This window comes from Lagenorhynchus albirostris, chromosome 8 (assembly GCF_949774975.1).
Source record: "Lagenorhynchus albirostris chromosome 8, mLagAlb1.1, whole genome shotgun sequence".
In the NCBI taxonomy this organism is placed as follows: domain Eukaryota; kingdom Metazoa; phylum Chordata; class Mammalia; order Artiodactyla; family Delphinidae; genus Lagenorhynchus; species Lagenorhynchus albirostris.
In genome coordinates, this window is record NC_083102.1 from 85,757,465 (window position 1) to 85,777,675 (window position 20,211).

At 36.3% G+C, this 20,211-nt stretch overlaps 3 protein-coding genes across 9 annotated transcripts in view; 2 read left to right on the plus strand and 1 right to left on the minus strand.

Moving 5' to 3' along the window:
- The window catches only part of GSAP (gamma-secretase activating protein), a 234,015-nt gene that overhangs the window by 160,141 nt on the left and 53,663 nt on the right, over nucleotides 1–20,211 (plus strand). For 6 of the 7 annotated variants that reach the window (XR_009542043.1, XR_009542039.1, XR_009542032.1 and 3 more), the window contains one exon: nucleotides 16,831–16,970. The exons of the other annotated variant lie outside the window; for it this stretch is intronic. The gene's annotated coding sequence lies outside the window, so the exon portion shown is untranslated. Of the gene's footprint in view, nucleotides 1–16,830; nucleotides 16,971–20,211 lie in introns of those variants that run through there. 7 annotated transcript variants of the gene reach the window in all.
- Nucleotides 1–20,211, minus strand: part of CCDC146 (coiled-coil domain containing 146) — a 107,723-nt gene that overhangs the window by 66,375 nt on the left and 21,137 nt on the right. The gene's annotated exons all lie outside the window — the stretch shown is intronic.
- Nucleotides 13,178–20,162, plus strand: FGL2 (fibrinogen like 2). The gene is made up of 2 exons (XM_060157228.1): nucleotides 13,178–14,088; nucleotides 16,831–20,162. The coding sequence occupies exons 1-2, from the start codon at nucleotides 13,473–13,475 to the stop codon at nucleotides 17,535–17,537; spliced, it is 1,323 nt and encodes a 440-aa protein (XP_060013211.1). The 5' UTR covers nucleotides 13,178–13,472; the 3' UTR covers nucleotides 17,538–20,162.

A 20,211-nucleotide genomic window follows, 5' to 3' on the forward strand; every position in this document is an offset into this window, starting at 1 on the left:
TAACCAGAAAACATTTTGCTTATGGATAAGTTCATGTCAGTGCAGGGAAAAGGTGGAATTCATTAAAACATTGTATTGTAAGAACTTTTTAAACATTCGGGGGAAAAATATAGTTAGGTTCCTATGTCACACTTTAAAACAAATTCTAGAATATTAAAATTCAAGCATAAAAAATAAAACCATAAAAATAATAGAAAATGCACATGGCATTTATATGATTGTAGTATTGTAAAGGAATCATAAGGAAAAGATTAATATAAAAATGAAACATCTAAAGACTTCCATATATGTAAATACCACAATTGAAATTCAAATGTCAAAGTTGAAAAAAGTATGCAAATACTTGATATACAAAGAGCTAATAATACAAATTTATTAAAAAAGAACAAATAGAGTTTTAGAAATTAAAAGAAAAACATTATATTGGAAGAATGGAGATCATGAAAACAAAGTCACTTAAACCCAAATGACTAATAATTATATGAAAAATTACCTAATCTCACAAACCCTGTGGCAAAACAGTTCTATTCCTTGATAAATGCCCACAGAGGTGCATGCACAAGTACACCAAGAGACACGCACAAGAACGTTCAAGTTGCATTATTAGTAATTTATGAAAATTGGAAACAACCTCAATATCCATTGGCAATATATTGGATAAATATAATATTGGTAAAACCAAACCATGAAAATATACATGCAAAAATATGAATGATTCTCATAAATATAACATAGAGTGAAAGAAACCAAACACAAAATAATACATTTTGTAGAATTCTGTTTCCATCAAATTTAAAAATAGGCAAAATTGGGACTTCCCTGGTGGCACAGTGGTTAAGAATCCTTCTGCCAATGCAGGGGACATGGGTTTGATCCCTGGTCTGGGAAGATCCCACATGCCGTGGAGCAGCTAAGCCTGTGCTCCACAACTACTGACCCTGCGCTCTAGAACCCGTGAGCCACAACTCCTGAGCCCGCATGCCACAACTACTGAAGCCCGTGTGCCTTGAGCCCGTGCTCCACAACACGAGAAGCCACCACAGTGAGAAGCACGCACACCACAATGAAGAGTAGCCCCACACTCCACAACTAGAGAAAGCCCACACGCACAACAAAGACCCAACGCAGCCAAAAATAAAATAAATTTTAAAAATAATAAAAATAGGCAACACAAAAGTATGGTGTATGGGGATTCATGCTTAGGTGGTAAAACTATTAAGAACAACAAGAAAAGCATTATCATGAAAGTCAATACAGTGGCTACTACAGAGTGAATGACAGAGTAGGAGGGGAATTTCCTGAAGCTGGCAGTATTTTTTTTTTTGACTGGATGGTGGTTGAGTATTTGATTTCAATTGTATCTTTATATTTTGGACACTATATGTGTTACATTCAGAATTTAAAAAGATTAAAACCTATGTAGAAGATGGCCTAATTTTTATAATTATAAAACTACACACAAACATATATATTTGGAAAGATGATTTGAAATAGTCTAAAACGTTAATAAAAGTCATCATTATACTACACTCAACAACAACAACAAAACAATGCCAATTCAAAAATGGACAAAGGATCTAAATAGACATTTCTCCAAAGAAGAATACAAATGGTCAATAAGCACTTAAGGTCACTAATCATTCTAAAATACAAATCAAAATCACAATGAGATAGGACTTCACATCCAGTAGGATGGCCATTTTCAAAAAACAGGAAATAACAACTGTTGGCAAGGATATGGAGGAACTGGAACCCCTGTGCATGGATGATGGGAATGTAAAATGGTGCAGCTGATGTGGAAAACACTATGGGCAGTTCCTCAAAAAATTAAATGTAACATCACCATAGGATCCATCAATTCCACTTCTGGGTATACACATAAAAGAACTGAAAGAAGGAACTTGAACAGATACTCGTACACTCATTTTCATAGCAGCATCATTCATTACAGCTAAAAGGTGAAAACAACCCAAATGTCCATCAACAGATGGGTAGATAAACAAAATGTGATGTGTAAATACAGTGGAATAGTACTCAGCCTTAAGAGGGAATGATATTCTGATACATGCTATAACATGAACAGACCTTAAACATATTATACTAAATGAGATAAGCCAGATATAAAAGGACAAATATTGTATGATTCCACTTATACGAGGTACCTAGAATAGTCATATCCATAGAGACAGAAAGTAGAACAGTTTTTACCAGGGGTGGGGCAGCAGAGAATGGGGATTTACTCTTTATTAAGTACAGAGTCAGTATGAGATGATGAAAAATTTCTGGAGATAGATGGTGGTAGTTGTTGCATAGTAATGTGAATGAATTTAATGTCACTGAACTGTACACTTAAAAATGGTTAAAATGATGAATTTTATGTTATGAATATTTTACTACAATAAAAAATGGTAGGAAAAGATAAAAAAAGAAAAAAGTGGTAGGAATATAGTTGTCATATACATTTCTGTATTTTTTTTTTATTGAGGTGTAGGTGACTTACAATACTATGTTAGTTTCAGGTATACAACATAGTGATTCAAAATTTTTATAGATTATACTTCATTTAAAGTTATTATAAAATATTGGCTATATTCCCTGTGCCGTACAATACATCCTTATAGCTTATTTATTTTATACATAGTAGTTTGTACCTCTTAGTCCCCTACCCCTATCTTGCCCCTCCCCCCTTCCCTTTCCTCACTGATAACCAGTAGTTTTTTCTCTATCTGTGAGTCTGTTTCTGTTTTGTTGTATTCATTCATTTCATTTTTTTTAAGATTTCATTTTGAGGAAATGATTTACACTTTTTACCACTGAATATGATGTTAGCTGTAGGATTAGCATATTTGGCCCTTATTATGTTGAGGTATGTTCTCTCTATACCCACTTTGTGGAGAGTTTGTTTTTTTTATCATAAATGGATGTTGAATTTTGTCATAAACTTTTTCTGCATCTATTGAGATGGTTGTATGACTTTATTCTTCAGTTTGTTAATATGGCATATCACATTGATTGATTTGCAGATATTGAACCATCCTTGCACTCCTGGGATAAGTCCCACTTGATCATGGTGTATGATCATTTTAATGTATTGTTGAATTCGGTTTGCTAATATTTTGTTGAGACTTTTTGCATCTATGTTCATCATTGATATTGGCCTGTAATTTTCTTTTTTTGTGTGATATCTCTGTGATTTTTGTATCAGGGTGATGCTGGCATCATAGAGTGTGTTTGGAAGCATTCCTTCCTCTGTATAATTTTCTGGGGTAGTTTGAGAAAGGTATGTGTTAACTCTTCTCTAAATGTTTGGTAGAATTCACCTGTGAAGCCATCGGGTCCTGGACGGTTGTTTGTTGGGAGTTTTTAAATTACTGATTTAATTTCATTGCTTGTAATTGGTCTGTTCATATTTTCTATTTCTTCCTGGTTCAGTCTTGGGAGATTGTACACTTCTAGGAATTTGCCTGTTTATTCTAGGTTGTCCATTTTATTGGTGTATAGTTGTTCATAGCAAACTCTTATGATCCTTTGTATATCTGTGATGTTGGTTTTAAGTTCTCCTTTTTCATTATTGATTTTATTGATTTGGGCCCTCTTTTTTTCTCGATGAGTCTGGCTGAAAGTTTATCAATTTTGTTTATCTTTTCAAAGAACTAACTCTTAGTTTCATTGATCTTTTCTATTTTTTTAAGTCTCTGTTTCACTTATTTCTGCTCTGATCTTGATGATTTCTTTCCTTCTATTTCTGCTCTGATCTTGATGATTTCTTTCCTTCTATTAACTATGGGTTTTGTTTGTTCTTCTTTTTCTAGCTCCTTTAGGTGTAAGGTTAGGTTGTTTGTTTAAGATTTGTCTTGCTTCCTGAGAATTTCTGTATTTTCTAACCTTTTTTTTTTTAATATTTATTTATTTATTTGATTGCACCAGCTCTTAGTTGCAGCATGTGGGCTCCTTAGTTGCAGCTCGAGGGCTCCTTAGCCGTGGCATGGGAACTCTTAGTTGCGGCATGCACTTGGGATCTAGTTCCCTAACCAGGATCGAACCCTGGCCCCCTGCATTGGGAGCGCAGAGTCTTAACCACTGCGCCACCAGGGAAGTCTCTCTAATCTTTTTTATAATGAGCAAGTATTTCATTTATAATCAGAAATTATTCTTTTCAGAAAAGAGATTTAAAACTTTTTTTTCACTTGCCTTCTAGAATGCAGTTCTTGGCAGGGTGAGGCATAAGATGTCTTTAAAAAATTATTATTCTAAGAATTTATACTCCAAGCCAGACAACGCACACAAGCATAAACAGAAAGACAGGTTGAGAAAATTATAGTGACAGGTTAGAATATATTGGAGAAATTGTCTGAATCATTTTCACATATAGCAAGGTATGTGAATAGCTCATTTGGTAATGCCCAGTTATTTTGAAGGATGTGAGGAAACTTTATTGCTTTCTAAAATCCCAGGGGCATTGTACCAGGAAAGTTTTAATATGGGTAGACTATATTTTTGTAGCATTTTTCTATAGTCTAGCTACAAATTAAGGGTACTTTAGAGATCAGTGTAAACTAGATGGCATGGAAATTGGGAGACATGAGCAGCCTTGGCCAGGCATGGACAGGTCATTTAGTTTTTCCTAGACCTGTTTACTCATCTGTAAAATGAAGGGGCTAGTCCTCATAACATGTAATGTCGTTTTCTGAAGTTTCACAGCACTGGAAAAGTTTGAAATAGCTGTTTAATATTAAAGTTCCTTTATTAAACTGTAAATGCTGTTTGTTCTAGATATTTCATATTAATTACTGGAATATGTATCTAGTATATTCAGCTTCTACCTGACAATGTTATTATTCTATTTGATATAGTACTGGTGTTTTAAAATATGAAAAATTCAGGAAATCACAGTGAATTAAATTGTTATGAAAGCAAATAGTTCCACAGCAAAACTCCTTTAAACATTGGAAATTGGGTATATTGGCTAAAAATTCACACTGTTTATAAAGTAAAGCTGTTTGGAAGGTCTATGTCCTAAAAGTTTATCTAACTTCATTTATGGCAAAGTAATAATATAATCTGAAGCAACTATTAACACAACTGGCCACTGCCAAAATGATGAAGAAAGCATTTATCTTTGATGCCATAATGCTCTGATTCCAGTCATGTCCTCTAACTTTGTTCTCTCAATTCCCATTCCGGAAAAGAAATCCTATAAAATTAGCTTTCCATATGGACTTAATATCTTCTTTAAACAAGACTCTGGTACAGACCCCACCATGATTCAATTTCTCTCCCTGTTTTTCCCTCGAGTCTCTTTTCTTTGTCATCTTTATCCCACCACCTTCATCTCTCTGGGCTCCACTACGTTCCTCTGTACTATATTTCTGTCTTCTGTGTTTTGGGTGGGAGTTAGCAGGAAAATTAGAGAAGATGGGCCACATAATAAGCAGCAGATGTTAGCTAGTCGTGGAGCAGGGAGGAAGAGCCACTTAAACTTAGCCTAGATTCTCCCAGTCAGGCCAGGCTCCTCTTCTGGGGCTTGCCTTAGAAAAGAGAAAAGTAAAATCCCCCAATCCATATGCTTTTAGTTGCTAAAGAACAACCTCTTCTTCCTCCGTACCCCTACTGCCTCACAATGCAGAAGCAAAGATAAAACAAGAGGGAAAAAATAGGGAAAACAGCAAATGTAAAAGCAAAAAGTTTTAATATGTTTACCTCCTGTGCTCTTATATTTTCAGTGCTACAGCTGTATCTTTATTCTGTGCATTCTGCCTAATCTGTACTTTATTGAATTAATAAACCCTATGATCATTAGATAAATTTTAGACCTAGGAAAGCTATACACGCCATTTGTACAGAATATGGTTTTCTTTTAAAAATCCCTTTCATTCCAAACACTCTGCTTTGTAAATGGGAGATTTTGGAGTGCGGGTAGTTATGGAGGTGGGTTAAGAGGCAAAGAAATAAGCCTAATAAAGAAGACGGGAAGTTCTCTTCTCTGCCAGGAAGCATATATCCAACATAGGCGTGATTATATACAGACACTGTACAACCTTTGTGGTCTAATTTGAAAAGAATGACTCTAAAGTTGGCTATTTTCAGAGTTAGCAAAGGGAGAGGCCAATGCCATGGCATAGTGGGAGGGAATTGAGAGGTGCAGAAAAGGCCTTGGTGTGCTTACTGACCCCCTTTCTAACACCAAACACATTGCCTCGGCCCAAGGCTGGCTCTGGCTTGAAATACTTTGCTCTGCAACTTAAAGCTCCATGAAGTGAGGACTGGGTCTGTTTTTTCACTTATGTCATCCCAAGGGTCGGTACAGAGCATGGTTCAATAAATGCAAAATAAGGACTCATTGAATGGAGGAATAACTAAAACGTAGAAGATCTTTATAATTTTCCATTGGAATTAATGATCTAATTAAAGGACCATCTATACTTATGACTTGCTTTGCTATTACATGACTTCTAATTAATAACATTTACAGTCATAAACTATTACACCTGAAAAGGACCTTAAGCTCTCTAATCTGACCTCATATTATAGATGAGGAAACTAATGCCTAGTTAAGTGACAAGAAAGTGGGAGTTTCCTCACTAAGATCATGGGTTCCATAACTACCATTCTAAGGCTCTTTTCACCCTGTCATGTCATGCTATTTTTGAGATGAAAATGGTAGTGATTGGCGACTTATTTTAAGCCTACGTTTATACATGACTTGACCACATCTTGTGCATCTGTGTTGTCATCTTTCTGTGCAACAGCAGTTGTTGCAGCTGAACTTTATATTAAGTATCAAAATACATGCCATATCATTTGTACATGTAAACATGATTGAAATAATTGTGTGTTAAATACACAAGCAGAGGAAAGCTATGGTAAATAACGGTGGACACTTTAAAATAAGGGCCAAGCAATTTTACATCTCTTGATAATGATCAAGAAGTAGTTTCTCATACTCTGAAAAATTTTCATTGCAAACAATAGGATATGACTCAAATCATAGATAATATCAAACTAGAAGCGGAGAAAGAAATAAACTTAATAAGATAATGCTATCCCTCAGAATGCCATACTTTAAATCATGTTTACTATTAAAACTACAACATTTCAAATACATTTCAAAACATCATACAAATCCATTTCATAGATTTTCTTTAGTTACCAGCACAGTAGAAATCACCTTTAAATTAACATTTATTGAGAATTCATATGCTGACATATATATTTCATAAGATAGACTTGAGTCTTTAAAAAACAAGTTTCAAAGAGAGGAAAGAACAGGCTTTTAAAAGACGTACATGCAGCATGAAATTATTCAGTTGGCATGGAATTAGTTTACTATTTTCATTTTTCCCTAAAAAGTTAATTGCATAACTTAATTGCAAAAGTTAAGATGCATACTGTTTTTATGAATGAACTGAAACAAATTCCTAAGCTAAATTTTATTATTCAGTTTAAATTTATATAATTATATAACATATATGATATTGTATGATATTATATAAAATTATATAACATAATAGATATATGTAATGTTATATATTCTATAAATTCATATTTATATATTATTTTTAAATGCCAAGTAAAGGCAAACAAAGCAAATAATACCCTAAGAAATGCAAGTGATAAAACAGATAAAACCAAATTAACACTTAGAATGAATATATAGACATTTCTAAGAATTTAAAGCCTTGGATTTTGTAACAGTATAAAATCAATCCTCATTATTCATGTATTGCATATTTGCAAATTCAGTTACTTATTAGAATTTATTTATAACTCCAGGATAATACCTGTGGGCTTTGGGGACCATTTGTAGACATGGCCAGCGTGGTGAAAAGTTCGAGTTGCCCAACACATGCATTCCCAGCTGAGCTCAGAGATCAACACTCTTGTTGTCTTATTTCAGCTCTCATACTGTAACCAAGTGCTCTTTTTGTGGTCTAAGTGCCATGTTTTTCCACATTTTTGTGTTTTTTGCTGATGTTTTCACTGTTTAAAATGGCCCCTGAGCATAGTTCTGAGGTGCTATCTAGTGTTCCTCAGTGCAAGAAGGCTGTGATGTACCTTAAGGAGGAAATACATGTGTTAGATAAGCTTCCTTCAGGTATGATTATAGTTCTCTTGGTCATGTATTCTGTGTTAATGAATCAACAATATATACTAAATAAGACGTCTTTAAACAGAAACACATTGAAAACAAGGTTATATATTGATCAGTTGACAAAAATATTAGGACCAGAGGCTCGTAGAAGCCTAACCCTGCATTTCCCCTAGGAGCAACGGTTTGGTATTTGCTAATTCAGTGTTTGTGGTGACATTATAGAAAACATAACTACCATAAATTATGAGAAACAAAGGGAAGACAGGGAAAGCCACAATTTCATATTTTTGATTTCTTTATTATGATTTATTTTTGTTTTGTTTGAGGAATATAAAAGGAAACTCAAGATCAATCTCCAATACAAGAAATAAAAATAAACATATTTTGTTTCCTCAACATTGGTTTTATGAAGTTTATTGAGTCTCTGGAAATTTAGAGAGACGACAGGAAAATTAGACGCCATGGCCCATGGATCTCTTAGCTCCTCCATGATCCCTGGCTTGGTGTGGGATACACAGTAAAAGATTTTGTTGATAAGATATTGACATTGATAAGATGGACATTCCAAGACTCCCATGAAATATTCCAGTTTCAAAGAATTCTAACCTGAGAAGCCCTGGATATCTCACTGAAGACCTAGGCCATTAGTTCATCAGATGACTGTATGTTTTATAGTCTTATTAAGAGTGGACCTTTGGATATTTCTGCCCTATATTTCTCTTGATCCAGACCCTTAAGGATTCACATAGTGGATCTTTCATGGTAGGTCCATGCTGGAGGGTTTCCTAGTCTGGATCTCTTTATCTATGCTAGAGATGTACTTGCAAGTCATAACAAAGAACCTACCAACTATTATTCTAGTTTTAACCAAAATCAGGCAGTTCTCTATGGGCTGCTGAAATCAGGCTTTTGTTTAAAGTTCTTTCCATGAACTTTATAATGAACAAGGACTAAGACCTCTAAGGAATATTAAGATAAACATTATTTACTGTTGACATTACAAACCAAGTAGATTAAAAAGTGAATGTTTTAATTTTTTATCCCCAAACATGTACTCCCTAAAGAACCATCAAATTTAGTAAGTTAGAAACTACAACTATGTTAAATTAATAGGCATAATATTAAGAAAAGGATCTCAGTACTATAATTAATAATTGTTATTAAATTTACTTCCTTTGGTACAAATAGAGACATAAAGGGTTTCTTTATTTTAAGAAAACTGTATTAAGGGAAATGAAAATTTGCTTTTGGGATCTGATCCAGATACAGTAAATGCAGATCCTCTCTTAAATATACTTTGCATAAGAAAAAAAAAAGAAGTTTGAATATATTGTGAATATAGACTGATGAAAGTAATTTTCATATGGGGCTTATAAAAATATATCTTGCTACTTTAAAATCCCAACATGTATTGGTGTTAAATAATTTGTTTAGATCTGAAAAACAAGTCTGTAGGTGGGCGTAATGCATCAGTTCCAGGTTGAGAGCAGATACGGGGTAGAAGTTTCCGACACTGCCATGAGGAATCAGTAGACGATTCTAGGAGTCAGGGCAGGCTGGGCATGAGAAAATCTGGAAAGGTTTTCCAGCAAGAAGGAGACGACAGAGAGTCAAGGTCGGAGGGTGGGAATTCTGTAGGAGTTGAGGACCAGAAATCAGCTCTTCAAGTTTTTGATTATCTGATGGCTGCCTCTTTGAAACCCTCTCTCCTGGTCTTTGTGACACAGCACTCTTCCAGTTCTCATGTTTTACCATCCTTTTGGTTCCTGTGGCTTCAAATTGACATCCATATCCATTCTGTGCTGTTTGTAATACTTAGATGTTCAGCTGTATGTTAGATATTTCTACCTGGTGGCTTGTCACTCTATTCAAAACAGAAATAATACTACTACACTCTCCCCAGCTTACGGCTCCCTCTCTACTCTCATTGCCATGGCATTACTTAACTTCAGTGGGAGTCATATTTCATGGTGCTCTCTCAACTCTACCCTCTCCTTCCATTTTTCATCCCTTATCATATTCTATAGATTCTATTACTCTTTGACAAAAATAGTTGCTACCCCTTCACCACCCCTCCTGCCACCACACTAGTTCACCTCTTACCTAGTGCCCGCCACTACACTAGCACCTCTCACCTAGCACAGCATTTCCTACTGGTTTCTAGCAGAAGATTCATTCCTAAAAATGGTGCTAGAAAAAAAAAAAGGATTCCCATTATCAACCAAAATTTGAAAAATGCAGCATATGTTGTTTTCTTCTTGGCCAGCCATAATGCACATTTGCAAATTACTGGTAATTTTCAGAGCCACCTGTCCTGGAACTCTGTTGTCACATAACATTTATCAACATCTAGGTACTCACGTTCCAGAAAACACACTTCGGGAAACAATGACTTGGACTATTTAAATGGCCTCTAAACTGCTCTTTTTGCCTAATCTTTCCCTTTCCAGTGCACCTACAATTTCAATGATAGATTAATTTCTCTCAAATGCTTAACTGATTATATTATTCCTTTGCTCAAAACCTTCAGTGGCTCCCCACTGATCTAAGCAGGGATTTAAGCACCAGGCTCTCCACAACATGGTACCAACATTCCTTTCCAGTATTATCTCCCTGCCCCCCACATGGCAGGGTGGCACAGGAGAAGACGTGAACTTTGGAGTCAGACCCAGGTTCAAATTCCAGCTGTCCTTTAAAAAGTGCGAAACCATAGGCAAGTGATTTATTGCTTTGAACTCTTTCTTTGCTCATCTGCACAGGCAGAAAGTAATTGTGTAGATGGGAGGATGTAGTGAGATAGTATTTGTGAAAGCTTCCTGCACAACTGTAGCACAACACTCTCTGCCCCCGTGGGCTGTAAACTCATTAGGCAGACTGAGCCTCTTTCATGTGGTGGTCACTTAGTGTCTGCCTCTGGCAAGTGAACGATAATCTTTTAAAATTAAGAACCCAGAATTCCCACTTACTAGTGTCGATAAAAACTGATTAATAAAGCGATTTTTGGCCTTTATTTGGGGCATTTTCTATGGTCCCGAAGGGACAGGAGCCAGTTCCCATAGCAGGTCCAAGCTTTTTAGATGGAACTATGCCACTGGCCCTTGGCTAAGTGGGGTGTGCAGGGCCCAAGAATCAACATCAGTGCCTAGAAAGCAAATCCCTGATTCACAGAGATGGAACAAAAGCCCAATGCAAGAGTCAGAAAGCTATACCTTTGTTAGATTTAGAAAAGCTTAAAAGTGCTTATGATTTCACTTGAAAGTCCAACATGAACAAAATACAAAGCCCTCAATACCCCTTCCTAAGAAGGAAAAGGGGATTTTTGTTTGATGTGTTCACTAGTGTAGCCTAAGTGCCTGGAACAATGTCTTGCACATAGGGGATGCTCAGTTAATATAGGATGGATGGATGGATGGATGGATGGATACATCGATATGCGCTAGCACAGTGCTGAGTATACAGATCTTTAATAAATTCCTGACTGGACTTGACAGGCTAAATATGTGGATTTATAGCCTATCCAGTCGAAGGCATTTAATAAGCTACCTTGCGCTAAACGTCGTTCCTATATATTTCTGCTTTATAAGATATTATTATCTATATTATCATCATTCTCCTTTTTTTTTCTTTTTTTTTTTTTTGCGGTACGCGGGCCTCTCACTGTTGTGGCCTCTCCCGTTGCGGAGCACAGGCTCCAGACGTGCAGGCTCAGCGGCCATGGCTCACGGGCCCAGCGGCTCTGCGGCATGTGGGATCTTCCCGGACCGGGGCACGAACCTGTGTCCCCTGCATCGGCAGGCGGACTCTCAACCACTGCGCCACCAGGGAAGCCCAAGAATGTTGCATTTTATACACTGCATATTTTTCCTTCAGCACTGCACCACTCAAAATTTTTGTAACTATCATTCCGACATGAGGGGAGAATAGCCAAATTTCTCCTTCACAGTTCCAGGAACCAAGGCTCAGCAAAGTTAATGATCTATAGATCCAATAAGAAGTAGATGCAGGGGTGGAATCTAGGCCTCCTGAATATCCAGGAGTAAATACAGTTTGGAAGTGTAAAGTGAGCCTGACACATTTAGAGCACATGAATAGTTAGGCTGAATGGGAGCGATTGGCTGGAATGAAGGAGTAGATAGAAAAATCATAGGAAATCAGGTTAAAGAAATAAATAAGAGACAGATTACAGAGCACTTTAAATAATACAATAAGAATTTAGATTTTTAGCCATAATTTTGAAATTATTTTTAAAACAATAAAATCCTTTTTTAATAAGAAACCTTACATGAGACGCCAATATGTAAAATAAATTAAAAGGAGGTGGTTCCTTCAATAGAAGCTGTTCCCCCTTCCTGTCCTCAGCCTCTCAGGAGAAGAGTTTGAAAACCATGAAAAAAGGTTTGAAAAGTATGAAAAGTCATGAATGCAGACATGTTTGGGGCAAAACAGTGACATAGCAAGAGACCAGGTAGAGGGCCCACTGCGGAGGCAGAAACACAGAGAGGGGACTGCTATGGCTGCCCGCGGGGAGGGAAGGCAAAGATGCCGGAGACAAAAGAAGAATCAGAACCAAGATGGGGCAGACTAGTTCAGAGATTCGTACTTGGCAGATGTGGAAGGACAGTACAGTCACAGAGTTGGTGAAGAGCAAAGGAGAAGGCTGCTGGTTTTGATGAAAGGCAAGGATGTATTTTAATGGTGTTTTTGTCAGTTAGACATTCCTCCTGTGCTATGCGGTGGTTGGAGAAATAGAAAGCAGCACTTTTTTTTCTACCAGTTTTCTTCCCTTTTCAAACAGATGAAACAAAAGTCCACTGCAAGAACCAGAAAGCTGAACTTCATTATATGTAAAATTTTAAGTGCTTGAGATTTTCACCTGAAAGCACAACGTGAAGAAAATACAGAATTCTCAATGCCCCATTCCCAGAAGGAAAAAGAACCGTTTCCATTTTTGTAACATTTCTGTCCTTCACATAATCTGGATAACTAGCACATTCAATTTTATCTTTAAAAACTATTTACCCCACTGTGGAGTTAAGTATCATGAAATGATTTACTTCAAGTATAATTATTTTAAGATTCAAGATTTTTCTTGTGCTTTTTAAAAATAAAAGATGAAAGTGAAACTTGTTGAGTATGTGCATCTGACCAACTGCAGGAATTCCAAAGCGGGTGGTTTTGATTGAGAACAAATAACAGTTTGGGGCACACTGAGTTTGATGAGGACGATCTCCTCTTCCTCCGTGTTTCTGAGACTGGTGATGCAACGTGCTCCCGCCCTTTTCTGAGAACACGGAAAGCCTGACTCAGGAAGGCAGCTGCAGCTCTTAAAAAGAGCTCCAGCCTGGTCCCCTTCCCTGCTGGGGCGAGCGCCACCGCAAAGATGAAGCTGGCGAAGTGGTGCTGGCTGAGCTCCGCTGTCCTTGCTGCTTATGGTTTTTTGGTTGTGGCAGACAATGCAACAGAGGAAATTAACGATGAAGCAGCCCAGGACGCCTGCCCAGTGAGACTAGAAAGCAGAGCGAAATGCGAGGAGGGAGGCGACTGTCCCTACCAGGTGAACCTGCCCCCGCTGACTATTCAGCTCCCCAAGCAGTTTGGCAGGATCGAGGAGGTGTTCAAAGAAGTCCAGAACCTCAAGGAAATTGTAAAGAGCCTGAAGAAGTCTTGCCAAGACTGCAAACTGCAGGCTGATGACAACCGATACCTGGGCAGAAGTGGACTGCTGTTACCCGGCACAGGAGCTCTGGGAGAAGCTGGTGACAACAGAGTTAGAGAGTTAGAGAGCGAGGTTAACAAGCTGTCCTCTGACCTTAAGGATGCCAAGGAGGAGATCGACGTGCTTCAGGGTCGCCTGGAGAAGCTGAATCTTGTAAATATGAACAACATAGAACATTATGTTGATAGCAAAGTGGCAAACCTAACATTTGTTGTCAATAGTTTGGATGGCAAATGTTCATCTAAGTGTCCCACTCAAGAACAAATACAATCACGTCCAGGTATGTATAATGTTTTCTTATCATTTGTTCATGAATGTTATATAGCTAGACAGTATCTATAAACATTAACCTTATCATATAAGTTAAATAAAGGATGAATTATATAAGTTAGGCCTTTTATTCATCAAGGTGATACAGAAAAAACTATTATCTTTGCACATGTGCCCACAGAAAGGAATAGGACCTAATTACAAAAAATCATGAGTTCTGTATGCGTTAGAAAGCACTTTCAAAGATCTTATTTGCTGACGCCAGAGCTACACACAAACAGAAGTGGAGGGAGAGAATTTATTTTCTTTATTTTTTTTAAAAAACATCTTTATTGGAGTATAATTGTTTTACAGTGGTGTGTTAGTTTCTGCTGTATAACAAAGTGAAGCTGCTATGTGTACACATATATCCCCATATCTTCTCTCTCTTGAGTCTCCCTCCCACCCTCCCTATCCCACCCCTCTAGGTGGTCACAAAGCACCTAGCTGATCTCCCTGTGCTATGCGGCTGCTTCCCACTAGCTATCTATTTTACATCTGGTAGTGTATATATGTCCATGCCACTCTCTCACTTACTCCCAGCTTCTCCTTCCCCCTCCCCATGTCCTCAAGTCCGTTCTCTACGTCTGCATCTTTATTCCTGCCCTGCCCCTAGGTTCTACAGAACCATTTTTTTCTTTTTTTTTGATTCCATATATATGTGTTAGCATATGGTATCTGTTTTTCTGACTTACTTCACTCAGTGTGACAGACTCTAGGTCCATCCACCTCACTACAAATAACTCAATTTCATTTCTTTTTATGGTAGAGTAATATTCTAAGGGAATTTCTTAATGTTTCAGTGAGTTTAACTTATTTATCTCTTCACTGAAGTGTTTGAAAACAGTAGAGTTAAGGCAGTGTTTGGGGTTGTACTCTGTTCTTTGGAAATCAGTTTATTTGTGTGGTCAGGTGACTGCTCCTTATATGGCAACAAGAGACCTCTTAAAGATTTTAGCAAGTAATCTGCAGTTCATAATCCCGAATGTCTAGTGGAAATGGGAGATTTTATAGATGGGATAAAAGCAGCTATATGGCTTCATATGTGTGCAAACCTTTTTGCTTTTAGACCTAGTGGCCCAAAAACATTTTAAGGGGCGTTTTGGCATGCCAGTAAGGGAAGGAATACATTCTTATCTCTTCCTCTCTTTCACTAGAATTCAAGCATGTAACAATAGAACCCATCTTCCCCATCCAGATTATCTGCTGATAATCTGAATTAGCTTTAATAAGTATATGTTAAAGGCCATAAACCTAGCTGCCTGTTCTGCCCACGAACTGCTAGCTGTGGCACTGGTTCCCCCAAACCCTGGTTTTTCCACATGAGTTTCTGGGACCATTGCTGATGGTGGTCTTATCACACTTTGGAAAGCCATCTCTGCATGAGTGTGAGGTTGAAGGGATATGGTGCCTGAAGCAGAGATCATGGCCCTTAGAAACAAGCACCTCATGCATCTTCCCTAGGTAGATTCCCCAGGGAATCTACCCAGTGAAGGTATTTGGGAGATTCCGGGACCACTGTTGCTAATACTCCCAGCAGCCTGCATCTAAATGTGCCCTGCACATTGCAAGGCAGAGTTTCACATCTTAGGTGACGTACGTGGGTGAACATTAGATGTGGTATTGCATGGCAATTTGTAATGACAAGAACAAGATTCTACTGTCTTTTTTTCTACTAAGTTTTGGGGAACTATCTGAATATTCTGAGTTCTAAGTACAGATGAATAGATTATTTGTGGCTCATAAGTGTCTTGTATTAAACTTGCCTGATCCAGTACCAATTTTTTAAAAAATTATTTTGGAGTAAATATCTGTATTGGTTCCTACAGAACCACATTAACTGTTTATTACACTAATCCTGAGCATAATCACCTGTGGTTTCCTTCTAGAAACCAGACATGGGAAACACTAGCTAAATATTTTCCTGGATAATAAATTTAGAGTAAGAATATTGGTATATTATTGAAGTTTTTAAAAAGAACTTAAGCTTCTGTGTCTAACTGTCAAGCAAGTAAAATAAATGGAAATGTTGATCAATGCTGTATTTTAGAATTTTAATAAATCATTTAGAACGATCCTATAAAACTGCCTGAAAGTGGAGTCTATCAGCCTCTTTAGGTGAAAGGATATAGAAGCCTGTGCTTCCTCTGTATACATGGAATGCAGTTCTAGGAGCGTTGGAATCATCTGACTTTCAGGACCAAGGGATGCAGTGGTCACAAGGACAAGCTTTGCAGCCAGCCAGATCTGAGCTCTGTCCTGGCTCTGCCTTTTAAAGCTTCTGTGAAGTTGGACAAGCCACGGATCCTTTTTGAGCCTAATATTCTTTCTCACCAGCAGGTTGTTAATAATATCTACATCATAAAGTTCATGTGCAGATTAAGTGTGAAAATGTTATCAAGTCTTTGGCAGAATCCCTAGAACACATGCGGAGCCCTCACTAAATATTACTGAGTTACTAAAACTATCACTTTTATGTCTTGTTGTTGTTTGTTGGTGGTGTTGTCAGTATTATTACCAACCAAGACTGTGCTGGGGAGCTTTGTCTGCGTTAACAAGCATTTGCTAAACAGGTTCAAGTCAGTTTAGCTGAGCAAGGTTTCATTATCACCATTGATCAAACTATAAAACTGCTTTCATGCATATAAAGAATTATTTAGATGCCTAGTTTTTATCAACAAAATCCAATGCCTTTCTTTTTTTACCCCTGCAGTTCAACATCTTATATATAAAGATTGCTCTGAATACTACACGATAGGCAAAAGAAGCAGTGAGCTCTACAGAGTTACACCGGATCCCAAAAATAGTAGCTTCGAAGTTTTCTGTGACATGGAGACCATGGGGGGAGGCTGGACAGTGCTGCAGGCACGTGTTGATGGAAGCACCAACTTCAGCAGAACATGGCAAGACTACAAAGTAGGCTTTGGAAACCCCAGAAGAGAATTTTGGCTGGGGAACGATAAAATCCATCTTCTGACTAAGAGTAAGGACATGATTCTAAGAATAGATCTTGAAGACTTTAACGGTGTCAAACTCTATGCCTTGTATGATCACTTTTATGTGGCCAACGAGTTTCTCAAATACCGTTTACACATTGGTAACTATAATGGCACAGCTGGAGATGCCTTACGTTTCAGTAAACATTACAACCACGATCTGAAGTTTTTCACCACCCCGGATAGAGACAACGATCGATACCCCTCTGGGAACTGTGGGCTCTACTACAGTTCAGGCTGGTGGTTTGATGCATGTCTTTCTGCAAACTTAAATGGCAAATATTATCACCAGAAATACAGAGGTGTCCGAAATGGGATTTTCTGGGGGACCTGGCCTGGTATAAGTGAGGCACAACCTGGTGGCTACAAGTCCTCCTTCAAAGAAGTCAAAATGCTGATCAGACCCAAGCACTTTAAGCCATAAATCACTAATGCTCATTCTTTTGGGTCTTCGTTACCTAATAGGGCAATTAATTCCTTCAGCACTTTGGAATATGTTTCATACTCTTTTTCCATGGCTTAAAATTTCTCTCTGAGCAATGGGTTCTTATGCTATACAGCATTTGAAATAAAGCTGAAAAATATGCCATTTAAAGAAGTCCTTTGTTGCTGTTACGCTGTTATCCGAATAAACACTTGCAAGCAATTGGGAATATTGAGAATCACACAGCAGAGTTATAATTCTCTTAATGTCTCTTATTTGAAATATTTTTACTCATATTACTCACTCTAATTAAAAAAATACTTGTTTATTCAGTAGGCTAAATTTTATACAAGTAACCTGTATTTTGACTGTGACTTAAACGCATCTTTTCAGGCTATAAATAGTTATTGGGTATTTATTTGTCTCTAAATATTCCTCATTCTGAGATAAACTTACTCAATTTATGGCATTTACAGCATTTTAATTCCCAAGCAAAGGGAAACATACGTAATTAAACCTGTTCCTGCACTATTCGTGAAATGTAGAATTTTATCATTTAAAATATTTTAAAAGGTGATAGCATAATGTCACTCCTAAGAGCACTCAGAAAATGAATTTAACCTTAAAGACCATGGTTTAAAGGTAATTCATTCATAGTTTATAACTCTTTAGATGTTTGATGGTAAAAACTGCTTTAACATGAAAAATATCTTCCTTTGCTCTAATGCACAATTGTTTTTAATTTAAGACTGCTCACTACTGTGCGAGACTACTGGTAGACTTTCTTTTGGAGAGGTAGGTGTGGGTGAGGAGTGAAGCACTTATATGTAGGCCAATTTTATATCCAAAGCGATAATATCATTAAGTGATTCACTTCATAGAAAGCTATGTTTTATAGGACAAATAGATAAATCGATTTATAAAAAAATATGAATTTTGAAATATATAGAACCATAGTTCAAATATTATATATTTCAACCCTAAATGGTATATTGCTTGTTTTGCTATCAGAAGATTCAAATACGGGTGTTTATTTTTTTTAACAAAACAAAAGTATCTGGAACTTTTATAATTCATTAATTAATTCCAGAATGCAAAAATGATATTCAAAAGATTATAAAAATAGTTTGTTAAATTTCACCATTGTAAAAAGGGACCATTTCAGAGAGAACAGCTGTATTCTAATGCACGTTTAAAAAAGTGCTCTAGGATAAAATTTGAAAAGGATACACCATACTGTATGTGAGTCATAGAAATACATTCAACGTTCAATTTCTGGTGTCTGTTTCTACTAAAGTAACCAAGTTTTCAAAAATAAATTCACAAAGATGCAGCTTTACCCATTATTTGAAAATGATTAAGGAGGATAGTAACTTTAGGTAAGAAGTTAATTTTTCAACTAATGTCTTTTATAGAAAATTCTAATCAAAAAGAAGCAAGATATTCTTTTAAAAATATATAACATACAAAGTGTTCAGGTAAACATGATGCAAACTATATTATTAATACTATTAAAATACTAAAGCAAGAGAAATGCAAATAGAATTAAGTGATGACAAAAATATAAAATATCGTAGATTTCAGAGGCTTCATATCTACTCAATAATACATCAAATGTAAATGTTGTAACTAATTCTTTATTTCTCTCTCTTTTCTGTTTTCTAAAAAAGACTATGAAGATTTTGATATTATACAATGTATTTCAGATAAGGGCATTTTCACTTACTATATATAACTATTAATATATGTATAAGTTTAGGTAAATTTCTTTGATAAAAACGGACTCCTTAAAAAAATACAGTTCTAAAGAAAAATAGCTCATATAGCAAGTGTCCACTGATTTAATAGGAACTAGGTATCATTTCAGGAGAATTTGGCAAATAATTCATTAATCTATGTAAATACTTAAAAGCTTATCTTTTCTATCTTTCCACCTTATATTAAGTAAAATTTTATTTCCCATTATACTTTTATGGTACCTTTCTAATAAACTCTGTAACATAGAAATTCCTTTCTGAAATCATTTCATGTCACTTATTATATTATAAAATATATTTTAGATTTTGGTAATCTTTAACATATTGATGGAAATAGATTATATCTGAGAGAGTCTTTTGCCTTAACATAACTGTTCACTAATATATGCTAATGTTCATAAATGTGGATTGACTACTAACAAATACATTATTTTAGAGTCTTGTCTCGGTTTCATTTTACTGGCTAATATTTGTTATCTTAATTAACAAATTATTTCTGAGCTTTATCATACTTTGAAAATATTGACTAAAATTAGGCCTCTAGAAATTCCAAATGGAACTGGCTCACGTATCACAGAAAAAAAATTGGATTTTCTGATAAGTAGTAATGCTCTAAATGAAATGATGACACATTCATCCAGTAAATAAAGAGCTTAAATTTACGACGAGAAAAGACATCCAAATAACAAAATTCACTGGTCCTTATTTCTGAATGGCTACCCAAGGAAAGGGTAGAAGGTTTAAAGGTAAAGAACGGGTAATGTCGTCATGATAAGCTCTTGCTTAGAATTCTTATTTTCCTTTATGTATAAATAGGTTTATGTTTTGTGTCTTTTAAAAGCCTTGTGAAATAAAAGATTTAATCTTCTCATCTATTTATTTCTTCAATACAGAAACATTAAGTATTATTTGTAAAA

Bases quoted from the DNA above. Each gene is read 5' to 3' on its own strand.
- FGL2 (XM_060157228.1), top strand. From the start codon at position 13,473: ATGAAGCTGGCGAAGTGGTGCTGGCTGAGCTCCGCTGTCCTTGCTGCT. The intron at 14,089-16,830 runs GTATGTATAATG...TTACCCCTGCAG, and splicing joins ACAAATACAATCACGTCCAG to TTCAACATCTTATATATAAA.